Source organism: Salarias fasciatus, chromosome 5 (genome assembly GCF_902148845.1).
Source record: "Salarias fasciatus chromosome 5, fSalaFa1.1, whole genome shotgun sequence".
Taxonomy (NCBI): domain Eukaryota; kingdom Metazoa; phylum Chordata; class Actinopteri; order Blenniiformes; family Blenniidae; genus Salarias; species Salarias fasciatus.
In genome coordinates, this window is record NC_043749.1 from 16,335,302 (window position 1) to 16,356,479 (window position 21,178).

A 21,178-nucleotide genomic window follows, 5' to 3' on the forward strand; every position below is an offset into this window, starting at 1 on the left:
TGCTTCATCCTGCTTGGATTGTCTTGTTGATATTCTATTATGTTTTCATTTTTGTTTGTTTTGTTTTGTTTTTATTCCGTATTGATGGAATTAAAAAAAAAAACCCGAAAATGAATGAATTCAAAAAAATGCTTCCTGATTGTGTGTGCTTTTTGCGCGCGCGCTCGTGCGGTAGAGCTCGGTGCGTATCAGATGAGATGCAGGCTCACTTCCTGCAGGCTCCTCAAAGTGCGCCTGCGGACATCTGCGCTGCTAAGAGTCAGCCTGACATGTTTCAGGAGGGAAGTCAGTCAGAAAACTCCTCAGCAGAGAGTTTAATGTTCTGTAAAGCGGACCGGACTGCTTTCTGACTGCTGGTGAAGTTTCAGGTGCATGTGAGGCTGCGACAACAGGAAGCGAGACGGAGCGGCTCACACTGAACTGAAAGCTGCTGCGGGGAAAGAAGGTAAAGCCTCGCTCTCGTTAGTCAAGACAGTTCACATTTTTGTTGATGAGAGACCTTGAGCGTATTTGTGGGGACAGTCTGAACATGTCTGAGTTTTCCGTACAACATGCATAACTCAGGAAACTTGAAAGGTTAGAATTCATACTTTATTTTTTTTTAATCTATGGATGAGATTTAATAACTAAAATCTATATTCTGAAGGCTTCCTCCTCTATAACGTTAAAACTACCACTATTAGCCTTCAGAATGTCATTTCTTTTCATTTTCTATAGTTAAATTTGTATTATTATATGTCTTATACATTTTTTCAATGATTTACATGCAGACTCTCGCTTCATCATTCAGTTTCAACCGTAAATATCACCTTCAGTTTGAACTGTATGCAGTATAGTTACATAATATAAAAACCTGAAGTGTATCTTATTTCTACTCATATTCTGCAGCATTTAGTGATGCAGCTGTTCCAAAAATCCTCTTGTTAAAATGTTGTGCTTTTATTTTAAAGGATACTTTCAGTAGTATGTTAATGGTGGATAGGTTTAGTCATTGTGAAGGGAGCTTTGAAAAAAAAAACTCTTTAAAGATAAATCCCCCCAGGTCTGTGTTTCATGTGTGGTTCTGACTTCGATAGCTCCGACGCACCATGTTCCTCATCCCTGTGTGAACTGAGACGATGTCGAGCTGCTCCTCCTCGGTGAGGAGGCGAGCCTGGATCAACAGCAGCCGCCACTGGTCCACTCTGGAGGACCCCGATGGGCCGCTGTGCGATGTCCCGTCTGCCTCAGTCGTGGACGACGACGTCTTTTCAGATGGTAAAGTAGAACCCTGCCTGTTGTCTGCACAAGCAATTCAATCAGTTTGGAGACGCTCTTACTTGGGTTTGATAGTTATGTGATTGTTTCCAGCACACTCATCTCAACACTGTAGTGTCTGTCATTATATTGAAGATATCCGGCAGAACTTTATATAATATCTACAACATCACCAGTAGCAATCCATAGAGATGCTGTACTTGACTGTTATTTTTGCGTCGTGCCTTTTTTATAGCGGAAGAGTTCATGGAGACACTTCGAAAACATGAAGATGTTTGTTTAGGATGATAACTCGTAATTTTGTGATGTGTAATTTTCACAGGATGCTTCACAGGGAAGATTGAGGACTGGTTGCTTGGTTGTGGGTGAGATATCTCATTTTAAGACTTGCTTTTGTTGTAATATGAGGTGTTTTTTTTGTGTGTAAGTCAGTGGAAACTGGTTAAGTAACAACAGCGAGCAGAAAGTGGAAACTCTCAGTCAGGTGTTCCAGGAAGAAAGCGCAGCGAGGTACCCACTCTGTCATTTCTCACCAGAAATGCCCCAGGTGATGCATTCTTGTAATTCCACTTGGAAAAAAACTGTAGAAGACGTTTGAGTCTTTAAATATCACAAAAAAGCAGTCCTAGCTTATCATTTTATGATTTGGGAGAAGCTGCACCGTGGAAAAGTAAGACGTTTGCATGTTTTGTCTGTACGAGAACTTTCTTCAGGTAATCCTGTTTCCTTTTGAACTTGAAAAAAAATTATACAAATTCATGCCAGTTAATTTATCATGGTTGTCTGTAATTGACTGGCGACGTTGTGCATCCAAATATCCGGAAAAATACAAGCAGACAAACTTCCTCCTGTTCAAAGCTGGTTTCAGATCAGATCTCACGAACTTTACTGCTGTTTTGCTGAAGTTATCTATGCAAACACAATAACTTTTTTTTTTCTTAGAGAATTTGCAAATGACTGTTGTGGTGGTGGCAGCGATGTGTGTGTGTGTGTGTGTGTGTGTGTGTGTGTGTGTGTGTGTGTGTGTGTGTGTGTGTGTGTGTGTGTATGTGTTTTTCACATATTAAAAATTGCTTCATACAGGTCAAATTCCAGCACAGAAAACAGCACTTATCTAAGTTTTGGTGAGTACTAATACCAATATTTTTAACATATTTCATACTGGGACAATTTTTAAATGTTTTGTATACAGATAACACACTGTGGCATGTTGTGAATAAGTGTATAAGGTTTGGGATGTGTTTTAAAAGCAGCGGTGTGGGGTGGGTTTAATGTGTGCTGCATTGTGTTTATATGGGTTAATAGAACAATAAATAGTGTGACACAAAAAAAAATGATAAAACTTGATGTGTTTTGTTTAAAAAATGTAGTAGATAAATAAAATAAAACACGAGAAAACAAATGTTTCATGTACATTCATTGCTGAGACACACTTGTGCTGCACAGGACTTTTCTTTTAATCAGTAAAGTTCTTTGACCTTTAATGATCTATTAGCCCTTGTCAATACTTAACTGAATACTGAAATAAGGTTGTTAAATACAACTTCACACAATCAACATAATGTGCCTCAAACTTTTTTCTTTCTTTTTTTTTTTTTTTTTTTAGAGTCAGTGCAACAAGCCGGCAGCTTTACCGATGACCTGAGTCTTGGAGCTGATGGTAAGCTCACAATAAAGAGAAAGCCCACCGTGAAGACACCAAATGGCCGCGGTACACCAGGAAAGACACTTAGTGGCATCATGTGGGACACAGCTTGTTGTTCGGTCAATGTTGTATGCCGTGATGATCACCTTTATAGATGATGGATTAATAGTCACGTCATTTTCAAAGCTCCTTTCATATATAAAATGCAGCTCAAAGGGTTTCTCAATTAGAAAGGAAAAATATTTTATAAAATAATATAAATGCAAAAAACAAAACAAAAAACAATAAAATAGTTAAATCAAGCCCAACATAAATATAATAATATAAGAAAAGTGCAGCATTTCCCAGTGAAAATGCATTATATTTTTGGAGTCATTGAACTTGATATCAGGTTAGATTTTGATTAATGGGCCTTCCTTCTTTCTCAATGTTTTCAAACCTACGTGGTAAAAAGGTAGATAGGAACTGTCATGTCTGTCTTAAAAGAAGAATGCTTTAATCATCCTCTTCTAGGATAATTAAATCTTTGTAGTGAGAGAATGTGTGATCAGTGTTTGCTTTCATTGTCATGAAAAAAACTGATATGAGTGATGTGCCTCAGTCTTTATAGTCCACAGAGTTCAAACCCAGTGAACTTAGAGACAGATCTTGTGGTGATTTGCTGTATGTAGCTCCTCGCCACTACTCTGAATGAAGCAATGTGTTTGGGAAGAACAGTTCATCCTGCTGGGAGAGATCCAGACACGCCGAGTTTGACTCTGGTCTCACATTGTTGTTGCTCCAGCACCTCCATTTGACTCTGTGCGCTACTTATTTGGTTAATCTTTCACCTGCCTGCATCACACACACACACACACACACACACACACACACACACACACACACACACACACACACACACACACACACACACACACTATTTCCATTATTCTAACTTCCTGGATCAACAATGACCTATCTAACCTTCACCATGTCAGCTGGCCTTTGCTTAAGCTTCAGAGCCAGTACTTGCCATACTTGCAACCACACAGCAAAAGCAACACACACATACACACAGACACACACACACAGACATGCACAGTGCACATGCATGCATACACCCACCCACGCGCAAGTGGAATGGAAATCGAGTGAGCAGGAAATGTCTTTGGTGTATCATGTTTTTCATCTTCTGCTAATGGCTGAATTTATGTAATAGTTGCGACAAAGATGCACGTTGACTGACTCATTTGTGCGTTCCAGCTGTAAAATGTCACATTACCTTCCAGTGTTGCACAGTTTTATTTCGTCCCTGCCAAGTAGCGAGCAGACCGAGCTTCAGATCAGTGTGTTATTCTTTCATTCCGAGATGGTTTCTTTGTTTCAGCTTCTGTGTTAAATGGAGGAAAAGCTACAACTAAACCTTGGTAAGTGGCAGCTGTGAATTTGTCGCATTTTATTCTGTGAACTTAATGAAGGGGATGATTATGAAACTTGTTTTTATCTGGGGATGACATATCAACCATTTGGATCTCAATTTGGCCAGACCAGTAAGATGGTAGAATGATAACCGTAAAATATCAGCAGCTCCTTTCCTCCCTTGATTTCAATTAAAAAAATGAAGCCAATCTTCTAAATAGTTTTTTTTCTTTTTTTTTTTTGCATCCTCTTTCAAAATGCTTTATAGAAACTCTCCAGTTGATCAAGTTCTGGGTCTCAGCAGTTGTTTCGCATCCTCTGTTCGAGCTGTACAAGTGGAATATACCATGGATACATTAGAAACAGCAGTTACATCCTTGAAAAATAAATTCTTATTTTATAAACACTTAGCAAAGTCACCCGACTGGCTGTTTGTTTTGTTCAGGAGTTTCTTCCACAGGTGAAGAGTGTCGGAACTAAAAGCTGCTTCACCTGATTTGACTCTGGTAGCACTTCTTAAACTTCTTCCTGAGAACCTCAGGGGTCTGGATGTTTCATGTTCATAAAGAAAAGCTGAGACCATTCAAAGCTTTATAGACCAGAAGTATGATTTTGAAGTGGCTCCAGGCAGCCGGCATCGGCGTATTACGCTCCTTGTGGGCTATATTATTATGATATGGAAACCATTTTATGCTAGTAACTTTTTTGAGGCGAATTGTACAATGCTTTGTGTTTTCCTCACAGTTTGAAGCAACAGCCTTCATTTGAACGACGCAGGAGGTTTCCCAGCAGGTCAGCGTCCGACCCTCACTGCGTCAAGCAGGCAGTAGTACTCATCTCAAAACTTTTTTTTTTCATACATTTGACAGAAATTCTAGGAAAAATGAGCCAGATTCATTCTAATGTTTTTCTTCTTGAACCTGTTTAATAGTTCACGTCAGAAGGGTTTATGTCCGCCGTCTCTGAACTTGGGTCACAGCATTGCCTCCAGCTGTCTCTCCTCCTCCACCTGGAAGTCAACATCAAGGTGAAGATTAGGCTGAAAATGGATGATCAAGGTTTTATTTTAATTGACTTACTTGATAAGTGTCACCAGCATTAATGTTTCACATGGATAGAGCACTACTATATAGAGTAGGGAAAAGTAAGGGAAACCCTCAGTTTTCAGGGTAAGTGATCCTTAAATCTAGTAAATGGTTAATAACATTGGCAGTTCAGTGACGTTCTTGCAGATCAGAGGAACGGCAGGTCAGTGAAGGTTTTTTGGGACATAATGAGGGTCATAGTATAGTCTCGAGTGCCATACTTTATTTCCCTTTTTTCTCCCACCAGTGTATCAGAAATCTTGGATCTGTACTCGGAGGATGTGGAGGAAACCCTCTTTGATCTGGGCTTCGGCTGTGAAGAGCCACAGGTCACCGTGCGGATTCCTCCTCGGTTCTTCACCTTTCCCTCTCAGGCTCGGGGCATCAACTTCCGCCTCTTCCTGGACTCACAGCTCCGTCGAATTAGAGAGGAGGACCCCAGTCTTTCTCTCGCCAGTAAGAGCTTAGAGGATCTTCCTACTGTACATTATGTTTATTTGCCTGAACGTTTATAGAATTTGTTGGCTTTACACATTTTATTTCCTTTCCATTCTTCCCCGAAGGTCGCTTCAGACAAGTACAAGTGCTGACAGCGATGGCCAATGCCTTCTATTCCCTCTACTCCCACGTGTCCCGTACCCCTCTGCAGAAACTGGAAACGCCGGAGTTCACCTTCTGCTCCTCTCCTGTGGAGAGGATGGAGCGCTTCAGAAGCAGCATTCGCAGTGAGCCTCGCTCCCCAGTGGAGAGGCTGAAGGACACCGTGAACAAGATGTGCCTGTACCCCGGCTCTCCCCGCGGGTCCGACTCCACCTCCCCGCAGCCCTCACCCAGAAAAAGATCCAGTCTTCCCGAGATCCTTTATGAAGTCTTTAAAAACAAGACTGCGGCGGCCAAGAAGCTGGATTTAGGGGAACACGAGAGCGACAAAACCAAGCAGAGTGTGGCGGATGCAGATAGTGTTGGGAATGAAAATAAGGTGGAAGACAAACCTTTAGAGACTGAGAGCAGCGGGGAAAGCTGCATCAAGCAGACTGAATTTGACAGCAGGACTGTGAGAACGTCTCCACCGTCAGCGTTATCAAGAGAAACCGTGATAGAGACGGGACAGCAGTTTGTTTCCTGCCGTGCAGAATCGGACTCACATTTGCCACATGACACAAAGATAGCGGAGCTGAGGCCTGTTGCTAAGGTTACATACGATCTAATCTGCCCACAGATAACCGAGAGCGTGCATCAGGCACGTTTCTGCTGTCAGAACACTCAAAGTTTACCTCATATCTCTTCTGAGGCAGAAAGCAAGGATAAAAGTCGGCCACACGAACCTCAGACACAAGCTGCAACCTCTGACGACGTTTGTACAGAAGTAGCCACTGGTGAGGAGGCATTAACAGCTCCTGTCCAGGAGAACAGATGCAGAGACGCTCAGTGCAGCATCACAGTGACTGGCTGGGAAGGAGACGATGCCTCCTGCTCTCTGAATACAGCCGCTCATGCTTCACCGCTTCAGACGTGTGAGAGACAGTTCCTGAATCCACATGACGGCCTGGGCCGCCTCGCCACTAACCTGCAGCAGGTCAACTCCTTTGAACTGGAGGAGGTACGGTGCTTCCACGTCAGTGCTGTGATGACAAAAATCACAGTTTCACCTGATTTAATTTCCTTAGCTCACTGTAGACAAAGGTGTAAAAACTAATTGAATTTATTCTGACTAAAATAGGTGTGATTCTTTCATTGTATGAGCTTTGCAGCAATCACGAGGCCAGGATAAAGTCTGTGATTATCAGGGGAGGATTTCAAGTAAGAGGATTGTACACTAGTCTATGTATCCTCTTTGTGTTTAATTACTTTAACACCAGGGAAGGATACAATTCTCTCACCAGTACATTGCTTAAAGGGATATTCACCAGCACACCACAAAAATACATCATGTGAATGTACTTTAAATTATAAGTTAAAACACTCCTCCTCCTCCGTTTTTTCACAGATTGCAACATGGTGATAAAATGTTACTCAAAGAAGGAGGATCAGAGAATTCATTTTAAAATTATAGTGTTTTATTTCCTTTCACAAATTAGCTTTTAACTCTTTTTAACCCTTTCAGTCCTCTCCTTCACAACTGATATTTAGTTCTGGTTTCTAATAAAAAAATCTGAAGTTTTGAGATAAGTGTAAAGGTCAAATGAACTAGTTGTGCTGCTGCCCCAAATTTACTGACTCGAAGCACAACCTTGTAGTATTTTGAATCATTTAAAACTCCCACAGATTTTTTTTTTTTTATGTTATCCGCTCAGGGTGCACCCTGTCCTCGTCTTTAGTGGGCTCCTCCAGTGCCCCTCAACCCTGCTCAGGATGAAAACATTCAGAACATAAATAAACACATTTATAATTGGTGATACACAACTGGGTTGGAATTAATAAAACAGCCCTAAGATGAACCCCAGTAGGATAAAACAGCTTTTTCTGTGGCTTTCATATCCTTATTTCTTAAAACTGATATGTAATGGGCCACATTTTTGTATTCTTTTTTTGCTGTAATTGCAGGAATTAACAAAAATTGAAATACAACACGGAATATCTGCTTCAGGAATGAACATTAAGCACTTTGAATGGTCCTTTATTGTCATTCAAGTCAGCAGTTTGATTATTTTTGGTAATACAGTACATTCTGATTTGGTGCCATGTTATAATTTTTCAATTCATTTTGAATAGGAGTGGGAAAAAACAAGATAATTGTTTAAAGTTGCATTACAAATATTGCTGATTTGTGCTGAATTTCTGTGAACACTTGGGTTTACTGGAGGGAGTGATGTGCCACCCTGACCTGTTGGTACCTGAAATAACCCTGTATACACAGTTTTCCATTTAGATGGTACATGATAAAAAAAAAAAAAAACATTTTTAGATAACAGATGTTTTAGGTTATAATAAGTCACTTCACAAGCCTCTCTTTTTCCACAACTCGGCGCTTTGAAGCGTAATTATGCAGGATTTAACTCTGTATTTAATACCTTTTCTATTTCTAGGTTCATAGTGCAGGAGAGGAAGATTTTGGACACCCAGCAACTACAAGAGGAGCAACCTCACCCTCGTCCATCCAACATCACCGCAAAGGTCATTTTCATTTGCTTATTACTTCAAACCTTTTGCATGAACATATTTTACAGCCTCTTACGGACTTCATCTCAACTGCCCTGCAACCCAGAGTTGGATATTTTTTTTACAAACAAATGATTTATCATGCAGTTTATCACATGCTGAACTGAGGTTTGTGACTTCAAGATCATAGAAATATGTGAGAAAACGGGTGTTTTCGTTTAACACTGTAACATCTATATGCATAAAAACTAGTCATACTTCTGCTTTCTTGTTAAGTTCAAGTTTATGTGTTAAATATGTGTCGAAGTTAGTCAAGATGTGGGCAGAACTGGATGATGCAGCTATTTTACATGGGGCAAAAAGGCAGGTGTGAAAAGGAGTTTGCCATCAGACCCACATGAACGCAGGTGTTTCACGTCTCTGTGAGCTTCCTTTATGTCTTTTCTGTGTGTGTATTCAGGTCAAACTCCAGCTGGATTTCTGCAGTAACGTACAGATCTGACGGTGTTGGTGTTGTGTTGTTTGTGTTGTAGGCGAAGTGGTCCGAGGAGACAGCGTGCAGTCAGACAGCAGCGGTTACGCAGACGAGGAAGTCGGCCCTCAGTCGGGCAGACACACTTGATGGCTGAAAACCACATCGGCAGTCATGTTTCTCATATGAAAATATGGTCCTACCCTGAAATGTTGAACTTTGTTGCAAAACTGACTTGGCTTGACATCCAAGCAATGGAAGAGCTGAAAGGTTAGAAATGCTCGTTAAATAATCTATTCTTCCAACAGGAAAGGTTTTAAGCATTATCATTAAACTCTACGTTGGGTGTCAGTCTTGTGTGATTGTGTAAGTTAAGGCATGAAATTGATGCATTACCCATCTTAACATACTGCAAGGACCTGTGGGTGAGGATATTTATCAGATCTGTGTGTTTACCAGAAACATCTTTATTCTCACTGACAGGATTTTCTCTATAATGCTATATCTATAAAGGCTGGATACACTGATATTGGCTTAAATCACTCCCAAAAACCTGGAAAAGGCTGGTCAAGAAGATGCATGAAACTTAAAGGGGAATCATAGCATACATAATATTCATATCTATGAATACTGTATTCATTTTATTATAAAGTTAACATTTGCAGGGGTTGTAATGGGTATCAAACAGAAGAGGCTCCATTTAATTATTCCTACTGCAAAGTGGATAAAATGTGTCTCCCTACACTGATTAAAGCTACTTCATCTGCTGTTCACACAAAACACATTAAATACATAAAAGGTTCTGAATCTGAAGAAAGCTGAACTGTTACCCCTAGTGTAGTTTATTTAGAAAGCGCTTTTCTCAGATAACAATCACAAAGTGCTGTACAGAACACCCCTCGTGTATTGAGAGTGAAAGTTTTGGCTCTGAACTCCGACAGTAATTTTTGTAGCTGTCCACATTCACATTTCATATTGTAGAATTCAAAAAGATGTGAATCTTAAAGGTCCATATATAAACAATAAATCTTTGAAAATAAGATATTCTTTGGGGGGTTGGGGGGATATGATATGAAGGAAGAAAAAGGATTTCTCCTGCAGATTGATTAAAGCTACTTCCTCAGCAGGATCCAAAATTCTAATGTAAATTTCAGTCCACTCATTTAATTCACTCAGATTATTAACTGGCGTCTTTTCATTTTGCATGTCATCAAAACTATCTCACCTTTTGCTTTTACTTACCCTGATATAATATTACACACACACACACACACACACACACACACACACACACACACACACACACACACTTTATATAAAATATCAAGACCAAGTAATAATATGAAACACTTTCTTGACAGTTGTGATCTTACATACTCTCCATAACTCAGCTCACGTTAACAACAACTGCTCCAAAGTTTTCTTAATGATAGCTATATGATTCCCATCATCAATTTCAATGTTTACCCACCTCACTGTGGAAAACATCTCCTTTTTTCTGCTTTTTCCAAAAATGCTTGATTCAAGACAGTTTCCCATTGAGCTCATTCAATTTTCTCCCAACATCGACATGTTGACAACGGCAAAGATGGCACAAAATCAATTACAAATCAACTGCTCACTTTTTTTATTTCAATACTCAGGGAACAACAACACACAGCTCTGTGTTTGCAGAGAATGAGGTTCATGTTTGATCAAGCGGTCTCAGCTGGAGGTACAGATACAGCGTGCAAAAGACATTTCTGTAGTAGTGCATACTCTGAACTGCTCTCAGTTCTTACGTCGAGTGGAGATTTCACATCGTGACAGAATATGTGGTCTTGAAAATGAGCATCCATGTTTTTCATGACATTATTGGAATCATGATAAGCATAAAGAAAAAAATGAAAGACAAGGGGTTTAAAGTGAACAGTTATTACAAATACAGAGACACGGGTGAGGTAATTAAGTTCAAATAAAAGTAGCTTTCTGTGCTGCGTGATATGGAAAAGCCATAAAACTAAAAGTGAAATATGTCAGTAATTATAACAGACTTCACTTCTTCCAGATATAAATCTCAGTTTTTTTTTAAAAACCAGAAATTTAATTGCAAAACTTTTATTGCAGCAATTTCAATCTAAAAGAAATTTGACACTGGAATTTCACAATGACAATTCATTCGAAAGATTTTGCTCCTAAAAAAGTTCACAATCCTAAACAAAACATGAGGGACACATTACACACGTGGACAATAAAAGTTTCTTGTGTTCGAATTCAAATAAAAGTAAAATTTTAATAACAACTCATGCAAGTCATCCATAAAAAGGGTCATTAAAATACAAAGATTTGTTTTTATTTTTAATTCAGCAGTCTCTTTATGTTTCTCAACATGTCTGGATTCTCTCTCGTTTCTTTACTATCCATCCGTGAGCGAGGGGATTCAATGAAGCACTGTTAAATAGTGATTCCCAAATTTCACGAGCCCTTTGGACTTTTTGCACTTTTTGGCTCCATGAGAATTTTTCCTCAGCGAATCAGATCAAATTCAACGTGAGAGCACCAACGACGTCTTCAGATAAATACAGTTTAAACTTCAAATTTAAAAAAACGTACAGTGAATGACATAAAGACCAAACACTAGAAATAGTAAAAGGGCACTTCTAAACAATTTACGACAAATGCAGTTTTCGGGAGTTTTTTTTTGGGCAACTAAAAGTTCATCTGTGGCGTGACGCATGGGGCTGCGGAAAACTGCATGGGGTACTCTGGGGGCAGAAAAAGCCTCCTTTCCAAATTTGAGGTAACCGGTGTTTTTCAAACTGACCACAGAAGTGCCTCTGCTGAGATCCCGAGTGGAAACTTGATGGCACTGTGCAGAGTTTGACTTCACTGGGGAGGAACTGGACCGGGGTCCATCACTTCCCTCCCGCCATGATTTTGAGGTACTGCAGTGCATTGTGGGCCGCGTTGGCTCGGGCGGCGTCTATGTTGGGGGCGAAACCGTGGCACACTGTGATCGGCTGTGTGGACAGCTCCACGAGACACTGACACAGGCCGCTGAGGCTGCGCTCTTCTGGGACAGACAGGAACACGGAGACGGTTAGAAATTAGGTTTTCACTCTTTCCTCCCTGTGTATAGTAAATGACAGATGGATTTCACACTTTTCAGGCTTGTTTCCTAACCTTCAGGTCAGTACTACTCGTCAGTTACCACAAATTATCAGGAGTAATTTATTTAAAACAAGCACACAAAAACTTGCTCATTTTTGTGGCGCTCTGCTGAGGTATTTTATAAAGGCTTCTTGTCTGTATTTCTGATGGAACTTTAGTGAAACAAGATCAAAACGTATCAACGATGCTCTATATGTTTTAAACAGACGGTGCAAACCTCAGAGGCTCCAACACCGTAACAAAATATCTGAAGATCAGGAAAACTGATATCTGAAAACTCACCTAAATCCAGGTAGCTGACGTCGAAGCGCTGCTCCGCTGAGAGGTCACTGAGCAGGGAGCAGAAGTTGGAGTCGGAGGGCATACCCAGGGGGTGGCTGCGGAGCTGGAGGATCTTCTCTCCAGCGGAGTTACGCAGAGAGTCCCATGTGCAGCTGAAACCTTTACTTTTGCCTGACTCAGCTCTGTTCCCCAAGTGCTGCATGTGCAGAAGCGGGAAATGATTTTAAAAGACATTAATCACCAGACAGATAGAGGGATATTTGGTACGTATGCGTGACTCTCACCATATTAAACGTGTCGTCTTCTGTGTCTGCATCATTGTTGGTCCTCAGATCTACTGGCACGTCGTGTATACGGGATAACATCTTAGCTGCTGCATTTCTCTTGGCAAGTTTCTTAGATGTACCACTTCCTGGGGAAAAAAAATATAATAATAATCAGTGTTTAAAGTCTTTAATTGAGTTTTGTCTCCATCTTGATTCTGTAAAGGCGTGATTTCCCCAGCATTTTTTTCTATTTTAATGACTTTTTCAAAATAAATTGAAAGAGATGAGTACAGAGTTAACTTATTATATTAAAACACAGTTTTGACCTTTGACATTTGTGGATTTGTGGATATGCATTGGCGTATTGATATGTGAAGGTAAAAAAACAACATTGTGTGAAAGGCAGCACATGACATTTTCTTCAATTTCACTGCGGTTCATTTTCTCAACATTATTTTATTGGTAGAAATACTATGGTTTGGTCAACTTAGTGGAGGTTATGCAGGCATGTTATATGACCCATAATAAATACATATACTGTATTATGAGAATAAACTGAAAACATACCAATTTCTACAAATCTTTCGACTCTGCAGGTCATGGTAAACTCTTTCCTATGTGCTGGACCAGACTCTTGCGTGACCGTGTACTCTGGCAGACGCCATCCTTTCTGCACCACCAGTTCCTGGCAAAGGAAAGAACAGAAAAACCGAAAGATGTAAAATAATAAAAACCTTGTACTAATATTAACATTAACAGCACTCGTTAGCAGAGTAAACAATGCATATTAAATTCCCATCAGACCGCTTTCTTTGCTTACCTGCAGAGCCCCTACAGGGTTACATTCAGATTGCTGAGAACTGCCCAAGGTCTTCATCTCTGAAGGGGAACTGTGCCAAAATGAAAAGAAATTACAGAAAAGGACAAAAGGGGAAACCATGAAACCACACACTTCCATACCAGTATTTTTTCAGTGTTGAAATATTGACAATATAAGCATACAGAAAGCAAATCGGATTGTTAAGCTTTATGACAAAAAGCTGATCCTGGAGACACACGTTGAAAAACTGACCCATCTCCATCCGCAGACACATCCACCGCAATAAACCCGTCAACTCCAACACCGACTCCTGCGGGACCTCCGAGGCCTCCCTTGAGCATCTTCAGAGCAGCCTCAGCTGCTTTGTGCTTGGCTGCCTTCTTGCTGGGCCCTTGGCCGGTGCAGCTGATCTCTCCCACGGAGACGCGGAAAGTGAAGTTGGGCTGGTGGGCCTGTCCTTCGGCCTTAAGCAGGTCATACACTGGGGTCTTGCCTATCCGCGTTCCATACTCCTGCAGCAGACTGATGGGCGTCTTTCCGGGATTCACAGCCAGCATTTGCTCAATACTACATGAAAGAAAAAGAAATGCATGAAATGAAGTGTACTGTGGCTTTTGATTTATGCACAGAAATGTTGAACCAGCTGCTCGAGATGGAGGTAAGAGCAATCTTTTCAGGGAACTGATCCGTCACACTGAAAAATAGATCTTTTTTTAAAGTTGTGAATAGATGCATTATGATCATTTTGTTAAATTGAAATATGTGGTTCATGTATATGTGTTTAATGGAGGAATTACTAACATAAACCAAAGCATTAAATCTAATTCTAATTATTGATGGAAAGAGAGAATGTGCAGATTAGTAAGATACTAGAAAAAGTCATGCATTTTATTTCAACTTGACTGCAAACTGCAATTTAATAGCTGTTACATAAAATCAGGACAGCTCAGACATATAGCTATTAATACTCTTGCCTCTATGCAGAAGAACTTGATTGAATAATTATTCTAGGGACTTTCTGAGTTGTTTTATGGATGACAGAACTTCATGCTCAATATGTATAGAGCATTAGCTCTGTGATCTTTATCACGATAAAGAAGGATCATAAGATGGAAGGACTTTTGATGTGTCACATATAGTTCCAGCCCTAATCAGTGTAATCAATAATCTTTATACCTGACTGCCTACTGTTCACAGAGACTGGACAGATTAGCTGTCCAGTCTCTGTCATGTATCACCGTTAATACATGCGGTGTTATAACGTAATAATACTTATGTTTTCATAATCCTATGATTGTATTCACTATACCTGTAGCTTTTATTATATGTTCAGTAATGTATCGTCTTTATAAAACTATAAGAACAAATCACTCAACTACAACCGCCCTGCAAAATATTCAAGTTAAAAGAGTAAACTGATTGTTTTGTTTGCGAGCTGGAAGCAAGAGATAAACAATACATTTTACTGACTTTCTGGCCCGTAATAAAGACCAAACACCTCACAGTTTTAACTTTATATGACTTAAATGATTACAGATGAAAGCAATATACAGTAAGCATCTGTAAGAAGACATTTCTGCTTGTTTAACGTGGTTAGTCAGAGTGTTCAGCGTTAGCTTAGCCGCACCTGGAGCACCCGGAGTTTCTCTTCCAGCTGTCCGATGCTGTCTCGTCGTTCATTCCCTATTTCACGCAGACAGAGCCGGTCGGTTTCGGATGGAAAATCCCCCCCACCAGAACAGACACTTGCTTTCATTAGATGGTGCTTATTATATCCCCAGACAGACAGGCAGCGACATGTGAAGAGTGGACTGCGCGCCTCCTCCGACTCTGGACTACAGCTGAGCCGCTCAGACGCGCACTTATGACGTAATGGGCTCGCAGTAAATCTAGGCCGCTGATTGGTCCAGACACACGGAGCTCTGCAGCCTCTTCCAACGATTTATGTACAGACGTGGATAAAATTGTTGGTACCCTTCGTTTAATGAAAGAAAAATTCACAGTGGCCGTGGCAGAGAAACGACTTCAATCTGACAAAAGTAGCGATAAAAAATTCTATGACAATGAAAGTCAGGTATTGCTTTACAACCATGCTTCAACAGAATTATTTTTAAAAAATAAACTCATGAAACAGGCCGGGACAAAAATGTTGGTACCCTCAACTTAATATTTAGTTGCACAACCTTATGAAGCAATCACTGCAATCAAATGATAACTGTCAATGAGACCTTTCAGCAGGTATTTTGGCCCACTCCTCATGAGTAAACTGCTCCAGTTGCCTCAGGTTGGAAGGGTGCCTTCTCCAGACGGCATGTTTAAGCTCCTTCCAAAGATGTTCGATGGATTTAGGTCAGGGCTCATAGAAGGCCACTTGAGAATAGTCCAATATTTTCCTCTTAGCCATTCTTGGGTGTTTTTAGCTGTGTGTTTTGGGTCATTGTCCTGTCACAAGACCCATGACCTGCGACTGAGACCAAGCTTTCTGACACTGGCCAGCACATTTCTCTCTAGAATCCCTTGATAGTCTTGAGATTTCATTGTACCCTGCACAGATTCAAGACACCCTGTGCCAGATGCAGCAAAGCAATGCAATAAAAACTGTTGCTGCATGTAATTAGTTTAACTTAATGAAATGAAAAAGAAAACTGTCTTGTTTGTCTACTCACAATCAATTTAACTCATTTGTTTTTTTTGTGATTAGTTTCTAGAAAGTGACTTTATTTATCCTAAAAGGCAATACATTAAAACATATTTATCAGAGTGTTACATTCTTCTGCTGAAGAGGATTAATAACCAGTCTGTTTCAGCTTGTTAATGAAGTGAAGTCCATTGCCTTTAAAGTTCAAAGTGGTATTATACCTGCCTCAGTGTTTCTCTTCAGACGAATATGGACACTGTGAAAGATGGAAAAATATTTGTAATTGCCACTAAAAAAGCACCAACAATGTACTGAGCAAAGGCAGTGAATGCTTATATGCAATAAAAAAAATCATAATGTCATTATTATGTGTCGACTTTTCGGGAAAAAAAGAATTTGATTCATTTTGGAAAAGAATTGTGACAAGATAAAATATGGAAGAAAGTGTTACTTTCGAAATACACTGTAAATCTGTCACTCTCTCTAATACACTGTGATCCATACTTAATAAACTCTTAAAGTTTTTCTTTTTCGTGTGCGTAAATTCAATTCTTCACGGGCTGATTGATTCCTTTGACAGGTGAGGTTTTTTGTCTCGGCGTCAGTAAAAGTTGTGGTTAGTTGTTGTAATTCTTCCCCCTGGCCTGCAGGTGGCGGTGATGCGGCGGCTCACTGCATGCAGCTCGATGCGGTGAAAGAGAAGGATCCATGAGAAGGATGCGCCAGCTCAGTGGGTGAAGCTGTCCAGCTCCCCTGCCGACTTCTCAGTCGGTGAATTTCACATAAACTATCTATCCGCTGTATGAACGATGTCTTCGGTTCAGAGTTTTAGAGATTTTATCTGTGAGCGGCTGACTGCTGCCGCCGTTGAAATATTCACTGCGTATGAACAGACTGTGGCCCAATACGAGTCAGAGATTAGCCGCCAAAGAAAACTGCTGGATAACAACTGGACATCTCCGGTGGAGGTGCACAGAACAGGTCAGTAAAACTGCAATCATCCTGACAAAATGACATGTACCTAATTCTACTGTATCCAGTCAGAGGACTAGTATGTTATCAAACAGGCCCTGAGTTTGAGTTGCATCTCACGCGTGGATGAGGGGTCATCAGGGTCAGTCATATGTATGTATTGGACATATAGGTGACATTACCTTTGTTATGTCTATTTCTGTCAACACTAAACCTGAGCCTCTGGCGTCATTAATTAAATTTGGCCATATACTGTGTGACACTGCAATTTGGAAATGTGTGTATTTAAATATGACTTATTTCATAAATCTGTTTTACGGGAGCTTAACATTGCTTTTATACAAAACGTGTAGGAAATGTATCATGAGGGTCGGCTGTTGACTTTATATCTTCATCGTATTTAAACCGATATCCAAACTTATTTTCCATGACGGTTGTGTGATCATATTCGAAATTAAAACTGACTTAATTACATAAAGATGCATTTCCTTATGTGAGTGACACACTGCACATATCAGCATCACTGATGCCTCTTTAAGAGGGTGTTTGCTCACTTATGTGTTTGTCCTGTGTGCTGTTGTCCTTTCAGAGACCCCTCAGAAAAATGTCTGTCAGGATGTGGAGGTTCTCTCTGAACAACGGCTCCCTAATAACGAGAGGCGCTGCAGTGCAGACCAGGACGAACCAGAACCTGCGTGTATTAAAGAGGAACCAGATGAGCAGGGCAGCGATCAGGAAGAACCGCTGCCAATAAAGTTGGAGACTGACAACAATCCATCCATTCATCCATCCTCTCCTCCACCTTATCCTGTTGAAGATTATACTGACAATTATATGGAAGCAACAACTGACGAGGAGCAAAATGGCAGCGATCACGAATCAGACAGTGGCCGGCTTCGCTTTCACAACACCCCAACAGCTCTCAACCAGAATCAGAAGGAAAGCCATCATCTTGACTCAACATCCAGTACGGATGCAGCAGTGAGGCCAACCAGGAGACCACGTAGAAGTGTTGTCAGTGTTGCTCCCGTATCAGAGAGTCAGTGTGATATTAAGCCGCGTAAAAAGACAAGAAGACGCAATGTAAACGGAAAGGCTCGCGTGGGTAATCCCAGAAGAAAACGATCGGGTAGAATACACACAGATGAGAAGCCGTGTTGTTGTGAAGCATGTGGGAAAGGTTTCAGAGACAATTACACCTTGTCGGTCCATATGAGAACCCACACAGGTGAAAAACCCTATGTTTGCAATACATGCGGGAAGTGTTACAGAAACAGGCATGGCCTGGTAAACCATATGAGAAATCACACAGGTGAAAAGCCGTACGTTTGCAAAACATGTGGAAAGTGTTACAAGCACAGCAGCGGCTTGTCGTACCACAGGAGAAATCACACAGCTGAAGCAGTGTATTCTTGTAAAATTTGTGGAGAAAATTTCCGAGAGAGTTGTGATTTGTTGGTCCACATGAGCACACACACAGTGAAGAACCTGTATAGCTGCAAAGACTGTGGGAAAAAATTCAGGCTACGTCGTGACTTGCTGGCTCACATGAGAACTCACACAGGTGAGACTCTGTATCCTTGTCCACAGTGTCATAAAACTTTCAGTCTTAGTCGTTACCTAATTGTGCACATGAGAACTCACAGGTGAGAGGCCATGTTTTTGTGCAACATGCAGGAAAAAGCTCAATCGACAAGAACCTGGGAAAAAAACTAACATTGATGAAAAGGTTTTGAAAGTTGAGAACCATGTACAAACTCACTCAGCTTATACTTAACACTATTCAAAAACTGTTCGATTGTGCCTCAGTTGCCAGCATCTGATTTCGTAATGCAAGATTTATCTGGCAAAATGTATGTTCTGTGTGAAACTGTTTAAGCGGTTTGCAGCTGTGTCATTTTCTGACGTTGTACTTGGTAAGTCCAAATGGCAGTTCAAATGTTGGCTATACCTTGTTTCAGTATCTAGTCATTATTACACAAAATGTCATGTAGAACATTTTAACCTGTTAACCTATGTTATCAGTTCTTGCACTAAACGACAGTGGATTCAGTGGATTGCTCGATTGACTGCAGCATGAACTCTGTGTTTTAACCTGTATTTGGCTCGGTTTTTGGGAATTGAAAGTGCATTGAGTTAACTGCCAAGTTTGTTGTAATAATTCCATGGAATGGATTGACGTGGGTCATTTTACATTTTATATTAAAACTTTTCTTCCTGAAGGCTTTAACCTGTGTTTTGTGTGTGTGTGTAATGCATAAAATACTGCATTATTTGACATTTGAGCTTACTCCTGAATTGAAGAATATTAGGCTATATTTCCATTACTGCATGTGCAAACATTCTAGGTAAAATTAGCATTAAATTAACCAGGGCATCTGTCCAAAGCGTTTCTCCACTACGTGAAAAATTACATTTTGATTGTTATTCCAATCTAACCTACACATTGCAAGTGAATGATTTCAAAATTAACCCAGAGGGGGCGGGCGTCTGAATATGGAGGCTGTAAAAATCAGATAATCTATAACTTACCTAAAATAACCAAACCGACCAAAATGATTTCTTGCCGAGCACTCCTATCCTAATTTTAGACATCATCAACGTCCAAATATCAAGACAAGATATGGCTTGTCTTTCAGCCAAAGCCCGGGCAGCAAATTGATAATTTCTGCAAACTTGTTTTCATCATAATCTGTGTTTAAGTAAAAAGAAGGCCACTTTTACAACTCTGCAAACTCTGGCTTGAGGCTTAACATGCCTCTCGAACTCCTCACTAATCTTGTGCTGTAATTCGCCCCGCTGGCCTTGGAAGGAGTGAAAAGAAGGGGATTTTCCACCTCACTTCAATTCAAAACCCCCGTTGAAACTGGTGGGCCTGAAAGGATTTTGCACTTTGTATAATTCTCCATCAAACTGACTTGTGCTGTTCAAATCCAACCCATGACCACTCTCCAAAATACAAGGAATGTTTCTTCCTTTTGAAAGGGAGTTTTTCCTTCCCCAGTTGCTTATTACGTGCTGCAGTTTTTGATCTATGATTCCAAAAGTATTAGGGAGTTCCCCGAATCAATTCACAGTTCTGAAAAGAAGGAGAAAATTAAATTTAAAAATATTTGTAATTTTCTGCCCGCGTTGAGCTTTTCAGTGACATGAAGCTTTGCCACTGATGTTCACGGCACTTCCCTGAAAGTGAGCTTGATTTTTTTTTTTTTTTTTACGTAACTTAGGTTTTGTTTACAATGTGATTGCCACTGTTATTTTAAGCTGTCAGTCTTTTTCTTCAAACTGTTGTGGCCTTGCCAACAAATCCACAATAATTCAACAGGAGGTGCATGTCACAATCTTCTTTTGCAGAGCAAATCTGTTTCAACACCTTAATGCCCTCAAACCACTCTTATTTCAGGCTTGCACTGCTGGTCAGGGTCAGAAACAGAAAAGAGATATTGAATTCAATCTTTGCAGGTTGTAAACATTTCTGAACAGTTTTTGCTCCAAGCTTTCGCTGGGTGTCGCTATGCAAGAGCATTTGCTTTGACAGACTATTGTTGTAATCTTCACTGCAATCAACTGATGTTCCTGAAGTTAACCAGGAGGGGGCGACAATTAGTCAGAAATCTCTGGTCCTGCAGAGAATCTTTCAATTTTCAAACACCTGTCGTCCGTCTTGAAAGCCAACATGAAAACATCTTCAGAATGTACAATTAGAACTGAAAGCCTGTCTGCCAAATGCTCAGTGATTATTGCCCTTTACTTTCTGCAAGCCAGAGAAATAGAAGCAAGTTTTCAGCTCCCTCAGATCTTTTTGCACAACTATCAGTAAAAAATAAACACAAAAGGCAAATTCTGTCAGAATAATCTGAGTGGACAGGAGATGGTCCTTTTGAACTGTCTGAATAGTGATCTATGGGAGCTGATACATCTTTCAATTATAGTTTATCACATATTTTTTAAACAAAAAGTAATCAGTCACGGATCATTTCATGGTTGGAATTCCGTCATTTTGAATTTTTCAAATTTTTTCAAGTGTATTCATAGAAAGGTTTTTTTTAATTTTATGTTTCGGCGTATTTCAAAGAGAAGTCATTGTAAAGTCA

General features: G+C 40.2%; 3 protein-coding genes across 5 annotated transcripts; 2 read left to right on the plus strand and 1 right to left on the minus strand.

Annotated features, from left to right (window-relative positions):
• Nucleotides 1-204: 204 nt before the first annotated feature.
• Nucleotides 205-10,077, plus strand: tespa1 (thymocyte expressed, positive selection associated 1). 2 transcript variants are annotated; one of them, XM_030091400.1, is made up of 12 exons: nt 205-445; nt 1,077-1,257; nt 1,580-1,622; nt 2,341-2,381; nt 2,864-2,917; nt 4,269-4,308; nt 5,045-5,092; nt 5,232-5,327; nt 5,633-5,841; nt 5,949-6,985; nt 8,412-8,499; nt 9,018-10,076. In XM_030091400.1, exons 2-12 carry the CDS (start codon nt 1,119-1,121, stop codon nt 9,104-9,106), a joined length of 1,884 nt encoding a protein of 627 aa, XP_029947260.1. In that variant the 5' UTR covers nt 205-445; nt 1,077-1,118; the 3' UTR covers nt 9,107-10,076. The 2 variants fall into 2 exon arrangements, with proteins under 2 accessions (XP_029947260.1, XP_029947261.1); XM_030091401.1 differs by lacking the exon at nt 205-445 and adding an exon at nt 470-576 and having other exon boundaries at nt 9,018-10,077.
• A 948-nt stretch (nt 10,078-11,025) lies between these two features.
• tarbp2 (TAR (HIV) RNA binding protein 2) lies at nt 11,026-15,309 on the minus strand. 2 transcript variants are annotated; one of them, XM_030091406.1, is made up of 7 exons: nt 15,102-15,309; nt 13,727-14,041; nt 13,475-13,544; nt 13,222-13,339; nt 12,673-12,800; nt 12,389-12,584; nt 11,026-12,005 (listed from the first exon to the last, which is right to left on the minus strand). In XM_030091406.1, the coding sequence occupies exons 1-7, from the start codon at nt 15,152-15,154 to the stop codon at nt 11,851-11,853; spliced, it is 1,035 nt and encodes a 344-aa protein (XP_029947266.1). In that variant the 5' UTR covers nt 15,155-15,309; the 3' UTR covers nt 11,026-11,850. The 2 variants fall into 2 exon arrangements, with proteins under 2 accessions (XP_029947266.1, XP_029947265.1); XM_030091405.1 differs by having other exon boundaries at nt 11,026-12,008.
• A 1,592-nt stretch (nt 15,310-16,901) lies between these two features.
• Nucleotides 16,902-19,234, plus strand: LOC115388325 (zinc finger protein 37-like). Its single transcript, XM_030091403.1, has 2 exons — nt 16,902-17,093; nt 17,674-19,234. The coding sequence occupies exons 1-2, from the start codon at nt 16,922-16,924 to the stop codon at nt 18,732-18,734; spliced, it is 1,233 nt and encodes a 410-aa protein (XP_029947263.1). The 5' UTR covers nt 16,902-16,921; the 3' UTR covers nt 18,735-19,234.
• The last annotated feature ends 1,944 nt before the right edge of the window (nt 19,235-21,178 follow it).

What these genes read in the sequence shown, in the direction of transcription:
- tarbp2 (XM_030091405.1), bottom strand. Translation starts at nt 15,154, where the DNA reads ATGAACGACGAGACAGCATCGGACAGCTGGAAGAGAAACTCCGGGTGC. An exon ending in GTGTCTGCGGATGGAGATGG is followed by an intron (nt 13,545 to 13,726) that starts GTCAGTTTTTCA and finishes ATTTTGGCACAG; the next exon opens with TTCCCCTTCAGAGATGAAGA. An exon ending in CGTCAGCTACCTGGATTTAG is followed by an intron (nt 12,009 to 12,388) that starts GTGAGTTTTCAG and finishes TGTCTGTCCCAG; the next exon opens with AAGAGCGCAGCCTCAGCGGC.
- LOC115388325 (XM_030091403.1), top strand. Translation starts at nt 16,922, where the DNA reads ATGTCTTCGGTTCAGAGTTTTAGAGATTTTATCTGTGAGCGGCTGACT. An exon ending in GGTGGAGGTGCACAGAACAG is followed by an intron (nt 17,094 to 17,673) that starts GTCAGTAAAACT and finishes TTGTCCTTTCAG; the next exon opens with AGACCCCTCAGAAAAATGTC.
- tespa1 (XM_030091400.1), top strand. Translation starts at nt 1,119, where the DNA reads ATGTCGAGCTGCTCCTCCTCGGTGAGGAGGCGAGCCTGGATCAACAGC. An exon ending in GACTGGTTGCTTGGTTGTGG is followed by an intron (nt 1,623 to 2,340) that starts GTGAGATATCTC and finishes TGCTTCATACAG; the next exon opens with GTCAAATTCCAGCACAGAAA. An exon ending in CCCCAGTCTTTCTCTCGCCA is followed by an intron (nt 5,842 to 5,948) that starts GTAAGAGCTTAG and finishes TCTTCCCCGAAG; the next exon opens with GTCGCTTCAGACAAGTACAA.